The sequence below is a fragment of the Penaeus japonicus genome, unplaced genomic scaffold, assembly GCF_977035675.1.
Source record: "Penaeus japonicus unplaced genomic scaffold, GWHDUDI00000001_assembly GWHDUDI00000021, whole genome shotgun sequence".
Lineage (NCBI taxonomy): Eukaryota > Metazoa > Arthropoda > Malacostraca > Decapoda > Penaeidae > Penaeus > Penaeus japonicus.
The window spans coordinates 22,986,717-23,001,716 of NW_028234423.1; the positions used below are offsets into that span (position 1 = coordinate 22,986,717).

General features: G+C 44.4%; 1 protein-coding gene across 1 annotated transcript in view; it reads right to left on the minus strand.

Annotated features, from left to right (window-relative positions):
• Nucleotides 1-6,975: 6,975 nt before the first annotated feature.
• LOC122254395 (uncharacterized) overlaps nt 6,976-15,000 on the minus strand; it is a 92,643-nt gene continuing 84,618 nt past the window's right edge. The window contains exons 9-10 of the mRNA XM_086548837.1: nt 10,421-15,000; nt 6,976-7,115 (exon numbers count right to left, since the gene is read on the minus strand). The exon at nt 10,421-15,000 is cut by the window's right edge and continues 2,497 nt beyond it. Of these exons, the coding sequence (XP_086404963.1) occupies nt 7,111-7,115; nt 10,421-15,000 (4,585 nt within the window). The 3' untranslated portion in view covers nt 6,976-7,110. The remainder of the gene's footprint in view (nt 7,116-10,420) is intronic.

A 15,000-nucleotide genomic window follows, 5' to 3' on the forward strand; every position in this document is an offset into this window, starting at 1 on the left:
AACACAAGTAAAACAAACGACCCAATGGCAACAACAAGCAAAACAAACGACCCAATGGCAACAACAAACGCCCAAATGGCAATAACAAACGACCCAGTGGCAACATCAAACGCCCGAATGGCAATAACAAACGACCCAATGGCAACAACAAACGATCCAATGGCAACAACAAGCAAAGCAAACGACCCAGTGGCAACAACAAACGCCCAAATTGCAACAACAAACGACCCAATGGCAACACAAGTAAAACAAACGACCCAATGGCAACAAGCAAAACAAACGACCCAATGGCAACACAAGTAAAACAAACGACCCAATTGCAACAACAAGCAAAACAAACGACCCAATGGCAACAACAAGCAAAACAAACGACCCAATGGCAACAACAAACGCCCAAATGGCAACAACAAACGACCCAATGGCAACACAAGTAAAACAAACGCCCTAAATGGCAAAAACAAACGCCCAAATGGCAACAACAAACGCCCAAATGGCAACAACAAATGACAACAGGCACCACAAACGACCCAGTGACAATAACAACAACCATACAAGTACGACAAACAGCCAGCACTCTACGGCACAGCGTTGTTGTACTCACGGAAGGCAGCCTGGATGAGTCGCTTGTACATCTCCACCGACGCCTTCCGGTGGACCATGCGATGGGTGATCGCCTGGTACTTCCGCCGGAACTCCTGCTCACTTCCGGTGGAGTCGCTGGATCCACGACGCCCTTGGGGAAGAAGATCGGGTTGCTGTCATATACACGTTCAAAGTCACTTTATTTCGTTATTTTGAATGGTTATTCTCTCTTTTGCATGTAGGATATTTATCTTATACAGTGATATGACATGAACATTGACAATATCAAGTATATGGGTAACAGAATCAGACAAAAGTTAAATTATAAGTTATCAAAATAAATCGTTTAAATATTGGTCAAATACGGCGGGTATCTCTCTCTCTCTCTCTCTCTCTGTCTCTCTCTCTCTATATATATATATATATATATATATTATATATATATATATATATATATATATATATATATATATATATATATATACATACATATATATATATAAATATACACATACACACAACTTTCGTGATATGTCATAAGAGGAAAAAGTGCTTCAATATATATTTTTTTCTCTCTTTCTCCCTCTCTTGACAAAATACAAAATAAAGACTTAAGAACTTCCTCGTATATGAAGGCTTAATTCCCATTCCCGGCATTAGTTACCTAAAAGCTATTGTTCCTTTTTGTCGATAGAGCAAACCGGGACCTCTTTAAAGTCAGAGCGGGGCCAAGGTTAAAATTGCCATGAAAATATCATGCAACACCTTAACCTGCGAGACACAAGCTCAAAAAGACTCACCATCCCTTCCATAAGTGGAAAAGTCTTTCCTCTTTGATCGTAAAGACAAAAATTGAACCGTTACCATAGTAACAGCTTTGCTCTCGTATCTTATTGTGAGATTGTAAACAAAAGTATTTGAATGCGACTGTGACCTCAAAACTTTTTATATCATTTAGAAAAAAAAACGCAAACCCTTTTTAATGAATAATGAATTGTGTATAAATTGTTCCTATTTTAAAACCGTTTTACCACATTCCGAATATTTTATCGTCCTGTTTTGAATTTGTCCTTTCAAATAAAAAATAACTATATGTATGTATAAAACACTGCAAAACTAGAAAAGAAGTTATCAATTAAACAGGCTGTTTAACATTATTATTACTCTACTGAAACGTCAAGATCTGAATAACTTAAATATATTGTTTAATTTTGAATAAATCATTTGTACCGTTTGTGCTTAACTGTATCTTTTTATGTTTGCTTGTATTTGTTTGTGTTTACTTGTGCTATTTGTGTTTACTTGTGCTTGTTTGTGTTTACCTGTCTCTTATTTGTATTTTATTTGCGCTGACCAGTATTTTCGTGTGTTTACCTGTATTTTGTTGCCAAAGTCACACACACACACATACACACACACACACACACACACACACACACACATTATCCGATTACCCCCACCCCTCCCCCCCACTCTCTTTCTCCTCTTCCCCCCCCCTCTCTCTCTCTCTCTCTCTCTCTCTCTCTCTCTCTCTCTCTCTCTCTCTCTCTCTCTCTCTCTCTCTCTCTCTCTCTCTCTCACTCACTCACTCACACACGAACGCGCTACAGAAACCTACCCCTCTCGTCCAGCGCCTGCGTAGCCTCGCTGTCGGCTTGGGTCTCGTCCTCCGGCTTCCCTGGCTGCTCAGCCGAGTCCTCGAAGCCCGGGATCCTCAAGTCAGGAGACCCGGATGTTGGGCGTCCTTCGTCACGCTGCCAGACCTGGAGGAGGAGGAGGAAGGGGGAGGGGAAGGGGAGGGGGAGGCAAGGTGGAACGAGGTCAGGTTTTTCATTTTGTTGTGGTCTTCATGTAATTACTGTTGGTCATTATATGTTCGTATGAATTATTGTTATTAACATTTTTATCTACTTGTTTTTTTTGCATTTGATTTGATTATCACTCCTGTTTAGTAACTCTTTATCATTATCCATTACCGGAATGGCCTAAATTGCTGAAATAATTTCTCTATCTAGAACAAACTGACATCAATTTACTCACAAATACTAAGACCTATATAAGCACACACACACACACACACACACACACACACACACACACACACACACACACACACACACACATATACATACACACACACCTACACGCGCGCACACACCTATACAATAACACTAGCACACACACACACAAGTGCACTCACTTAGACACACACGCACACACACACATATACATGTACAATAACACTACCACACACGAAACAAACATAAAAGTGCACACACTCACACACACATACTCAGACACACTCTAAGACACACAAAAGCACATACACACACACACACAAACACCCCCCCCCCCTCAACCCACACACACACGAGAAAAAAACACTTCCGAACTCACACCCACCTTGGCTTCCTCGTGCGGCGCGACATACACCCACGAGAAAGATCTATAGGCGTCCATGTACACGCCCATCTCGTCGTCATCGCTGTCGTGTCTGGGCGCGTCTCCCACTTCCAGGCTGATGGGCGTGACCCTGGCGGAGAGACGGGGGGGGGGGGGTAGGGCGGTTTAAGTATGTCCCTTTGTCTGGGATTCATAAGGATAATGCTGATGATAATAATGATGATATTAATTTGAAGTAAGATCACTGTAATAATCAATATAATGATATTGGTTATAATGATTCTATGTTATTTACAGTATTACTAGTTTTATTATGATCTCTATCTTTAGATATATTATCATAATAATCACTCATTCTTACTGACCTTGATTATCATTACTATCATTATCATTATCATCATTATCATCATCACTTTCATTGTCACCCACTTGTCAGTATCACCATCATTAACAACTACATTTTCTAAATTATTAAATAAAATATCGCCACAGTCGACTGTATTAAAGGAATATTTAAATATAAACTATCATTATCACTATAGAATCATCATCATTAATATTCTCTATAGCATTATTATCAACATCGTTATCTATCATTGTTCCCTCGCATGCCTGCAACCAAGAGCCACAAGGACCCCCTGCGCTTACCCCCAGTCCCTCGAGAACGAGTTCCTCTCCTCGGACTTGGCACGGTGACTGACTCCTCTGGTTCGAGTGGGCTCCCTGTCGGACAGTCTGCGCTCGACGGTGATCGTGTGTCCTGAAGGGGGCGAGGGCCTCAGGGTACCCTCCCTGGACGCCGGCCTCTCTCCGCACTGCACACAGAGGCTGGCCCTGGAGTCCTCTTCAAGCTGCTCTCTGCTGCCACTCAGGAATACGTTGTCGGATCCGGGACTCAATGATCTCAAGGACTCTGCACTCTTCCTCGCATCCTTTAGGGGAGCGATGGTGAGGAGCTTGTTTTCCGGTAGCTGTAAAGGTCTCTCCCTAGAGGTGGGACTCTGACTGCCCGCTCTTAGGTATCCCGTCACAGGTCCCTTGGGTTTAAGGTGGTCTTGACTCTCTACAGTCCGCGTCAGGATCTCAGCTGAGTGTCGTTTCTGAACGTCTGTAACTTCAGGTGTTGAACCGATGGATATTTCACTTAGCCTTTTCTTTGGGTCACTTGATGTGTGGATGCCAGTCGAAGGGTGGCGCAAGTGTACTTCCTGGGAATGCATTCGAGAGATTTCAGTCCTGCTGGTGACAGTTTCACGCATTGGACTTGTCTGTTTTATTTCGGTCTTCCCTGGACTTTGTCGCACTTGCTTTGGCGGACTTCCTCTTAATTCTTCGTAATCTTTAGAGCTCTCTTTTGTTTTTCCTGGACTCTGTTTTTCACCTGCTTGCTTTACTGTGAGATCACTATCAGCGCTTGGGCTTCCGAATTTCTTTCCTGTGGCTTCCTTTGCCCTTTTTCCTGGACTCCGAGCTTTTGGTGGATGTCGAGGTAGATCAGAACAGGATTCATCTGAAGTATCAAAGTCCAGGGCTCTTTCGGGAGTTCCTGGAGTCCGCACGGGCGTCCAGTCTTCTAGTCTAAATCCTTCATGCATTGCAGGACTCCTTACCATGCCTTGTGGAGTAATTTCATCTGATTTACGTTTGGTTTTGTCATATTTAGCAGGAACTTGCTTGGTTTCACTCCCTTTATCCTTTGCCTGAGGACTTTCAGGTTTTGACTTGGACTGCAGGTCTTCAACACTGGCAAGATCGATTTTCACAGATTTCTTCGGTTTATCAAAAACTTTCATTTTCTTTTCCACTTCCCCAGTCTTTAAGCTGTCGGGCACAGGCCAGCTCGGAGCTTCTCCAAACATTGTAACACCAGGAGGAAAGTCCAGCTTCATGGTCTGTTTTGCCTTTTCTCTTTCTTCCTCTGACCAAGATTGCTGATTTTGTCCCTTCACTTCTGATAACTCACCTTGGTCATTATCTTCGAAATACTTTGAATATCTTCTATTGTCATCTTTAGCTACTTTACCGCCACCAGAATATCTTTTCTTAATGGCTCCTGTCTTGCTCTCCTCTACAGGCTTTTCTCTCCTTTTTACTGTGATTTCGACTTGAATTTCTGGGAACTGAGGAGGTGTTTCATCTTGAGGAGTCTCGTCTTCCAGCTCCTCCACCTGAGCAGAAGTTTCTCGCGCTGGAGAAAGCCTCTCAGGTTTTGGTGGTACTTCGGGTTTAGGTAAAAATGTTGGTTTTGGAGGTATTTCTGGTTTTGCTTTGACTTCTGGGAATAGCTTCTCTGATTCCTCACCTATAGAATGATCAATGTAATAGCTAGCAGAAGTGGTGGTGTCGCCATCAGGAGACGTGAGGTCCTGAGCTGTCTCAAAGTCACTAGTAACACTTAGGCCTTCAGTGATGTCACTAATTTCTTGTGTTTCCAGCAAATCTCCTAACACTTCACTGGCTTCGGGGCTAAGTATTTTGGGAGTCAAAGCTTCATCTTCATAGATGTCATCCATCTCAGGAGGAGAGGACACGTGTCTTTCTTCATAGTAATAGCTGCGTCGAGCTTCTTGCCCATTCATGCTGTTTTCTGTGGCTGTGATGTAGTCTTCTGAGGTTTCCGACTGATCCGTTTGGTGGGAGTCTGTGCGTGACAGGTCAGACTTGGATGTTATGGTGTTGGTTGTGCCTGATACTGGACTCCTAGACGTTTCTTGTTCAGTGAAATGACTGCTGGAGGAATCTGACTCAGGTGATGCAAGTTTCCTCAGATCATCTCGAAAATCCGAGGACTTGATTATAAACTGGTGCGGGACATCTCCAGCTCTCATTCCCTGTACCAAGCGTGCCATTATGTTCTCTTCTATCACAATGTCTCCTTCAAATTCCTCTTCCTCTAATGCTTCAGACTTTATTGTCATGGAATCTCCACTGCGAATGGAAGTGAAGTCACTATCAGTAGAGCTGGCAATGGCTTTGTCAACTTCACTTGATGTGGTGCTCGTGGAGACGACGTCATGGGACCCCTCCGAAATGACGTTTTCACTGATACTGGTTGGCTCGTCCTCGATGGATGAAAGAGTAGTAACACTGTGGACCTTGCTTGACACCCGCAACCGAGGAAGCTCATCCTCCATGTCCTCCTCGAAGCTGCCGGCAGCAGGGAGGCTCTTGTGGCGTGTGGAAGGCGTGGTGGCTGCAGAGGAGTGGTCCGTCAGGTGGAAGCTTCCATTCTCCGAGTCTGAGGTGATGACCTGTGACGAGGCTACCAGGGCCCGCTGGACCACTGTAACCTGACTTTCGCTCATCGACTCCTCTAGGTGGTCGCCGAATTCGCCTGGACTCACAAGGTCATTGGATATGCTAGCGAAGAGCAGGGGCGAGCCGTCCCTCATTATCAGGCCCTCGGGTATGTCACCGCTCTCAAACATGGGGGTTCCGCCCTCGCCAAGGGAGTCGGAGGACAGGGTGGCCAACTGACTCAGCAGGTGCTCTTCAGTACGGAACTCATTGGGGTCGAAGGTTTTTAGATCGGAGTCGGTGGACACTTGGGACATCTTCCTCTCTGGGGAGAGAGAAGTTGGTAAGATCTCCTTGTGGAACATATTCTCGTGGAATTCCTCTTCCTCTTCCTCTAGGAGTGAAGGATGACTGAAGATTCTGCTGCGAGAGAGATCGCGGGAACATTCATCAACACACTGGGGTTCAATAACCTCCTCCTCGTTGCCGGTAAAGCCATTGATGTCCACCTCGAGATAGCCCGAGGCCATGCTCAGGGCCCTCCGCCGCTCGGAGAGGATTTCGCCCTCCGAGAGCGTCTTCTGCAGTCTCCGACGCGGCTTTCTCGGCGACGAATCAATGAAGATCTCGTGGTAATTCTGTCGGAACTTGAGCGGCGGAGGCGGCGCCGGGCCGTCCTCGAGTGGGATGTCATCGTAGGGGGAAAATCTCGGAGGGCAAGGTGGTGGCCCTTCAGACGCGGCTCTGGAGGGCAGGGGGGGCTCGATAAAGTCGTCCAAGTCGTAGATCTCGTACTCGAGACCTTCGTAGTGCGCCGCCTCCGAGAAGCTCTTGATTAGCTTGCGGCGGACTCCGTTGCCGTTGGTCTGCGCGCCCTGGGAGACCATCTCAGCCTGCGGCACACGACCTCGTCAGGGTGCGACTGGGACTCAACTCGCATAAACTGATGTTGTGTGTGTGTGTTTGTTTGTGTTTTATGTATGACTGCATGTATGGATCTATGTTATATACAGATATAAATATTCTTCGTGAAAAAAAAAATCATGTGCAGTTCTTCATGCAAATGCACCTAATATTTCTTAGTGTCTATCACTATAGCTATGTGAAGGCAACTAATGTAATGTAAATGTAAATCAAAAGTGCTGCTAATTATATCACATGACTATACGATTAAGAAAACTATTTGACTAATATTAGATACTTGATTAAAACGGGATTATGTTTATTACTATTTATGAAACAATGATGAGGACGATAGTAGTAGATGATGAATATAATAATATTTAAGATTATTATATATTTATCATATTTATTTTAATTACCATAGGTTATGAACTAAACAAAAATTATCATAATTCTATTCGCTATTATTACCATTGTTATTGCTATTGCTAATATTATCATTATCATTTTATTACTACTTTATTACTATCATTATCATCATCATTATTATTATCATTATCATCAAAATCACTAGTATCTTCGTTATTATTACCATATTCTATTACTATTACTGTTGTTGTATTTATTATTATTACTATTATCATCATTATTATTATTAGTGTTATTGTTATATTGTTATTATTACCATTATTAGTATGAATATCATTATCAGCATTATCCTTATCATCATTATCATTACTGTTATCATTATTATCACCATCATCAAATTACTATAATATTATAATTATCATAATCATTAATATCTTTATCACTGCTGTTGATGTTGAAATAAGTACTATTATTATCATAATCATCATAGCATTATCATAATAATCATTATAATTATCTTCAACATTATCATTATGATTATCACCAATATTATCTTTATTATTATCATCAATATTATCATTATGATTATCATTATAATTTATTAATGTTATTACCATTATCATTATTGTTTTTTTTTCAACATTACATTGCATTTTCTTTATCATTATTATTATCAGCATCATTATCATTACCATCACGATTATTATCATCACCATTATCATCACCGTTGATTTTATTAATAGTGTTATTTTCATCATTATTATCATCATTAATAATAGAATTGTTATTAACATGCTATAGTAAATCTAATAACAAAACATATAACAATAAATCACACACAACAAAACAAAAAACAAAAGAAAAAAAAAACACACTAAGCAAAACTAAAACAAAACAAAAAAAACAAAGCAACTAAAACAAAAAAAATAAACCCACACACAAATCAAAAACAAACCAATAAATCAATCAATCAATCCAACTGTCTAAGGTCAACCAAACCATTCCGAATAAAACAAAGTTCTCTCAAGCGATCTCAAGGGCCTCCTCGGTCGTCCCACCTTTTCGCTGCGAGGACTAAGAGCTAAGGTTGGCAGTGACTTCCTTCCAGATCCGGCATCCGTCTGGGTGGCTTGTGTCCTCATGCTGGACCGCTTCAATTTCTCTGCCGGAGGGCGACGGGAGGGTCAGAGTCAGGCGGGGGGGTGGGTGGGAGGGGGTGGAGGGGTGAGAGTCAGGTGGGGGGGAAAGGGTGGAGGGGTGAGACTTGGTTGGATGGGTGTGGGTGTGGGAGGGTCAGAGTCAGGCGGGGGGGGAGGGAGGGGGTGGAGGTAATTGTTGGGAGGGTGTGGGAGGGTCAGAGTCAGGCGGGGGGGTGGGTGGGAGGGGGTGGAGGGGTGAGACTTGGTTGGATGGGTGTGGGTGTGGGTGTGGGTGTGAGAGGGGGAGGGTGAGAGTAAGGTGGGGGGAAGGGGTGGAGGGGTGAGACTTTTAGTTAGATGGTTGTGGGTGTGGGAGGGGGAGAGGGAGGGTGAGAGTCAGGTGGGGGGAAGGGGTGGAGGGGTGAGACTTAGTTAGATGGTTGTGGGTGTGGGAGGGGGAGGGGGAGGGGGAGAGTCAGGTGGGGGGAAGGGGTGGAGGGGTGAGACTTGGTTAGATGGGTATGGGTGTTGGAGGGTGGGGGTATATGGTGGGGTAGGGGGGTGATAGGGAAGTATTGTTAGATAGGAGTAAATGGGGAGGGGGGTGCAGTGAAACGGGAAGTTTGTTTGTAAGGAGAGAGAAGGAGACATAGCAAGGACGAGTGGGAGTATGAATCTCTTAATAGTGAGTGAGAAGGAGGTTTTGAGAAGGGATTTTGTTAGTAAGACGGGAGTATAAGGGACTGTACGTGGGCGGAATGGAGTAATGGAGTGAAAAGAGGAATTCGTTAGAAGGGAGTGAGAAGGGGAGCGAAAAGGGGCTGTTAACACGGAGAGAAACTAGGAGTGTCAGCAGGGAAGAAGAGAGCAGTAGCAGGAAGGGCAAGGAGGAGCGCGGTGCACAGGAGCGACTGGGGGAATGCGGGCAACAAGGAGGCCGAGAAGCAGTTAGCCTCACAGGGTCTACACGGCGGTGGCTAATACAGCGGCCTATGAAGTGCTCTTTTCTTTTCTCCCTTTGAACGTCCCTTTTACTCCTTCTGTGTCTCCCTGTTTCTGTGTTTCTTCATCATGTTATATTACCGTCACTTCTACTGTCACTTCAAGATTTTCCTTCCTGTATTGATCTGTCTTCTTCTTTTATCCCTTTTATTTATCCCTTATTGCTTCCTCATTTATTTTTCGTCTTATTCGTCTTATAAGTGTCACTATTACCATCATCACAATTATTGTCACTGTCATTTACAGCATTAAACCCACCCCCTCTTCATCCCCACTGTCTTAAAGTCAACATCTATTTCTGCCATGTTAATTATGTCTTATCAAGCATAAACATCAATATCCTCACTGAACTCATGGCAATCAACATGTCTACCAAGACTAAAGTGCAGTCATGCCAAAAGCCAAAATGACTGCTTGTCTAAATCTAATCTTCGCTTCAAATACCTAAGGAACAACTTTACATCAGCATGCCAGCATCTTCACGTCTAATGGTATCACAGTCTAACTGCATTACTTTAAGATCAACACCTAACAAAGGTCACAGTCGGTTTTCTCTTCTTGCGAGATAATGTGCATGTAATCCCTCAAGAGAAGGTCATTTTAGGCCGAGACAAAGAGGTGTTGGTGGGACAAACGCAAGAGTATTAATGTATACATTGTTAGTCCTACCTCTTTAGTAAAATACAAAGCACACACTCCAGGAAAGTGTTATTACGGGCAGCCACAACACGGTCAGCTGGTGAGGTCAGGTCAGGTCAGGTCGAGGCAGGGTCTCGGGTACTGACCTTGCATCACCTCAGCCCCTGGCGGAACCGAAGTGCGGCTGGACTGGACATCGAGATCATTCTTGGACTCGACTTCGAGTTCTGAGGACTTGACTCTTTTCTCTTTCGGGTCAGAAACCTTCAGCTCCGCTCCACGACCCTTTCGAGGGGTGACTGGGGAATGCGGAGGCGGAGGAGGGGGGGTGATGAGGCAGGGGGGAGGAGTGAGAGATGGAGGCGGAGGAGGAGGACAACCATCGCCCTCAACGCGGAGACCGGTAAGACTTTTAGTTCTCCCTTCAGCTCCTTCTACCCTCTCCCTCCCATTCCCTAGGAAGTGGAAGGAGTCGTCGCACTCCCCTTCGGACACCTCCCCTTCCCCAAGGAACTCGCCGTCGTTGTAGTCCTCAAAGACCTGTTTGAAGATGCGATCGACGGTTTGCATCTCGTCGAGACCTTCGCCCTCACGAAGCAGAAGGTATTCCTCAAATGCATTCTGTTCTCCTCCTCCTTCTCCTCCTTCCTCACTCTCCATCTCGTATCGACTCGATCCTTCTCCCTCTTCCTCATAGTACGAAGTATCCTCTTCTTCCTCGAGGGCATCAGATTCTGTCAAGATGACGTCCTCCTCCACAGCCAGTGACGGGCCATGTTCTCCTGCCTTCAGCTGAGACGTAGGATTCCTCTCACGGACTCGGCCTATGCTGCTTCCTGACTCACTCATATCATAGTTGCTCGTGCCATCTTCATTTCCCTCTTCCTCCTTCCATTTATTCGTTTCTCCCTTCTCCTCCTCCCCCCACTCGCCAAGACCTTCCTCGTCTATTTCCTCCGCCCACTGTCGAGTCGGAGGACGCGCTGCGAACTGTGGTTCTTGATCAGCTGCTGTTCTTTCTCTTCCGGTTGGATTTTCTTGGGAGCGATGCCCTTCCTGAATTTCACTTTTGCAATCTTCTTTCAAGTCTCTTTGCGATACCTTTTCTTTCTCATTTTTATTCTTTCTTTGCCTTGGTCGTTTCTTCTTCTTCTTGTCCTCGTCTTTCAAAACCACTTTTCCTTCATCTACCATGTGTTTCTCTTCCCCCTCTTTCTTCTCTGTATCAACGCCCTCCTTTGCTTTTTTCCTCTTTGATCTCCGCGTTTTCTTTCTCTTTGCCTCCTCCCTTTCTTTGCTACCCATATCCTTTTCATCATCAGCCTGTTCTTTTCTTTCGTCTGCTCGCCCTGACGGTTCGGGGCTCCAGTCAGCACCATCTGCCTCTCCTCTCACACCTGCGTCCTGCCCTGGCCTTCCCATTTTCACCTGCTTCAGGGGCGGCCGGTAGGTGATCACGATGCACTCTTCGTCATCCTCGGCAAAGGTGTCTCTTGTTGCCTCTGTCAGCTTCAGGGGTGCTGAGTCGTTCCCTAGTCTTCCTCTGGAACTCATTTCCAACTCTCCAGCCTTGTCTTCTGGGTCTGCTGTAGTCTCTTTCTCCTCTTCGCCAGGCAAGATATCTCTCGTATCCTCATTTTCTGTCATTTCCAATTGCTCTCTTTCTTCGTTATCTACCACGCATGACTCGATCTTTTCGTATTCATTGGAAGCTTCTAAATCCTTTTTATGTGCCATTTCTTCATTTTCTTTCTCATCCTCTTCTTTGGTTGACGCAGTGTCTTCTTCTGTTGTTAACGATGCAGCCATTCCTTCAAACTTTGGTTCTCTTTTTGTTCTTCCTTCTTCAATTCCCATTTGTGTCTGAATCTCTTCTTCAACTTCTACTTTTGCGATCGTTCCTTCATCTTCGCTGTTTTCCGATTTCGTCTTGCGTTCTAATTCCTTCTGAGGGAGAGGTTTGATTTCCGAGTCGGCTGTCTTGGCTTCTGTCTCTGGTTCGGAAAAGTTGGCGATGGGTGCTACTTCTTCTCCTCTCATTGCCATTGGATTCTCTTCTATATCTATTGCATTTCCTGTGGCGATTTGTGGCTCGGATTCAGCATCTGCCTTTGCCAAAAGAACCGTTGGTGGATCAGATGAACTAACTTTTTTTTTGTCCAGTTTCATATCTTTGGTTACTGGCTTCTGTCCAGAAGGTCGACCGCTTTTAGTCGGTGTTAAATTCCTAACAGCCGATTCTTCCGTAGAAACTGGTTCCGACGAAGCAGCTGGTTCAGTTATCGCAACTTGGGCATCGTCGGCCAGAGAGAAGTCTCCCCTCTCGTGCCTTGACCTCTTCTCGCTGAATTTCTGACGAGGCGTGAAGACTCTTCTCTCCCTTCCTCTGCTTTCTCTCTTTCCTCCATCATTCTCCATGCCTTTTGCTTCCCTCTCTAATGCATTGTATCTCTCTTCTGCGCTTATTTTCCCTTCTTCCTTTGCCTTTTTTCGTTCTTTATCCTCTTCTCTTGGTTTCTTTTCACTTTTTATTTTGAATATTTTGTCTTCACCTGCTTGTGCTCTCTCAATTACCTTCCCCTTTCTATTTTCTCCTTCTATGTCTCCATTTTTTTCTCTGATGCTTTCATTTCCCTCCTTTCTGTTGATGCCTTCTTCTTCCCCCTTTATTCTCCTTATTTCACCATCTTCTAGTCTTTCTTTTACCTTCTCTCTTGTTCTTTCTTCGTTCACCTCTTCTACCTCTTTCTCTTCCTTAGCTATATTTTGCCGATCTTTTATACAATTCTTTTTAATTGCTTCGTCTTCCTTTGTTTCATCGGTTTCATATGTCTTATTCATCTCATCGTCTCTAACTTCTCTGTAGATCTCTTTATCCACTTTCAATTCTTTGATAATATCGGGTTTCTCTTCCTTTTGCTTATTCATCCCATTCGAATCTTGATCTTCCCTTTCTTCTTCTCTTTGCTCCTTTGTCTCCATTTCTTGGGCCACTTCATTCTCTCTCCTTCCATTGCTTTCCACTTCTTCGTCATTCACTTGTTGCCACATCCAGCCATCTTTGGGGATTTCTGTCTTGCCTCCGTCTCTGGCTATGCTCTGTCTCCAGCTAATTTCGCTCTTCCGTCTTTCATTGGTTTTACCTTTGTCTCCCTCCTTTTCGTGTTCTAGAGAATTCCCTCTTTTCAGGTGCTGTTTGCTGCCTGTAGTTCCATTTCTAGCCTCTTCCTTATTCTCACCATATTCCTTACTATCCGAATCTTCGTCTTCACTTTTTCTGTCACCATAGTTCCTTTCATTGTCATTTCCATTGTCATTCCTCTCCTCTTCTATGCTCTCCCTTTTGCTTATTGATTTCCCTTGCCCTTTTTCTACATCTTCCACATTTTCCTCTTCCTCTGCATCGTTGTGTTGTTCCTCTTCATCAGATCCTTCATCATCATCCTTATGTTGCCCTTCCTCTTGGTTCACTTTTTCCCTTTTTTCTTCTTCTGTAGCTGACCAGTCGTCGTCGTCCACTGTTTGGGTACAAGAATCGACATGTTCAAGCTTGGGTCTTTGATTTTTGTATTCCTTTTCTTCTTCTTCAACATCTTCCGTGTCATCCCTCTCTTCCTCTGCGTAGCTATCAGTGAATGCATTCTCATTATCAGAGGTTTCCTGGCCGTATTCATCTTCGTCATTATCATCACCTTCGCCATAGTGATCATTTTCGTTATTGTTATCATCCTTGTCACTATCATCTTCATCATCGTCATCAGCTTCGTCATTATCGGCGGTTTCGTCCTTATCATCATCGTCGTCATTTCCATCATTATCAACATGACTTTCGGAATCTTCAAAATCTCTATCATGCGTATCTAAGACAGGATTATCTTCTTCATTATCCGTTTCATTAACTTTTCTGTCGCTCTGTTCTTCACTGTCTTCATGGAAAACATCTTTGGCTTTATCGTCTGCACCTTCGTCTTCGCCTTCGCTTTCATTACCTTGTATAATCCCATCTTCCTCTTTCCCATCACTTTCATAATGCAAAAGAAAGGCACTTTCATTATGCCCCTTGGAGGACTCTGTACAGCTACTCCTTCTACTGGACACTTTCACCGTCACGTCCCCTGGAGAAAGTCTGGTAATCACATGTGATTCATCGTCAAAATTGCCTTCTTCTGTAACTTTGCTGTATATTCTGAAGTCACCATCATCACTATCCCTGTCCTCTCCATCATTTTCCCCTTCCTCACTATCACTAACGTCTGCATCATTGCCAGATTCCACCACCTCAAGGAGCGCTGCAGGGATGTTCATGTAAATAAGCGAGTCTGAGTGCCGAGGAGGCCCAAGTGAATCTGCGATGGGCTGCTCGCCCTTGAAGTCCATGAGAGAGAGATGGAGATTTTCAAAGCACACGGGAATGACATCATCAGTCTGCACTGACACAGTTGCCTTCTGAGCCCTCCGGATGCGGCGCAGGGAACTAGTTCGGATGGAGATCGAATCTGGCTGGAAGGTTGGTGGTATAAAGAGGTCATCCTCAGGCATTACATTTTCTTCTGTCTGAGTAGTTGCCACAGTTTTCCGTACCTTCTTCATCCTCCGAATGGAGCTGGAAAGTGTGCCATTGCCTGACTCATTTTCATTCTTGCGTGCCTGTGTCTCAGGCTGCACCCGCTCACTTTCATTTCTTTGGGGGTCCACATTGCAATTAAACACTTCCACATCAGTGGGG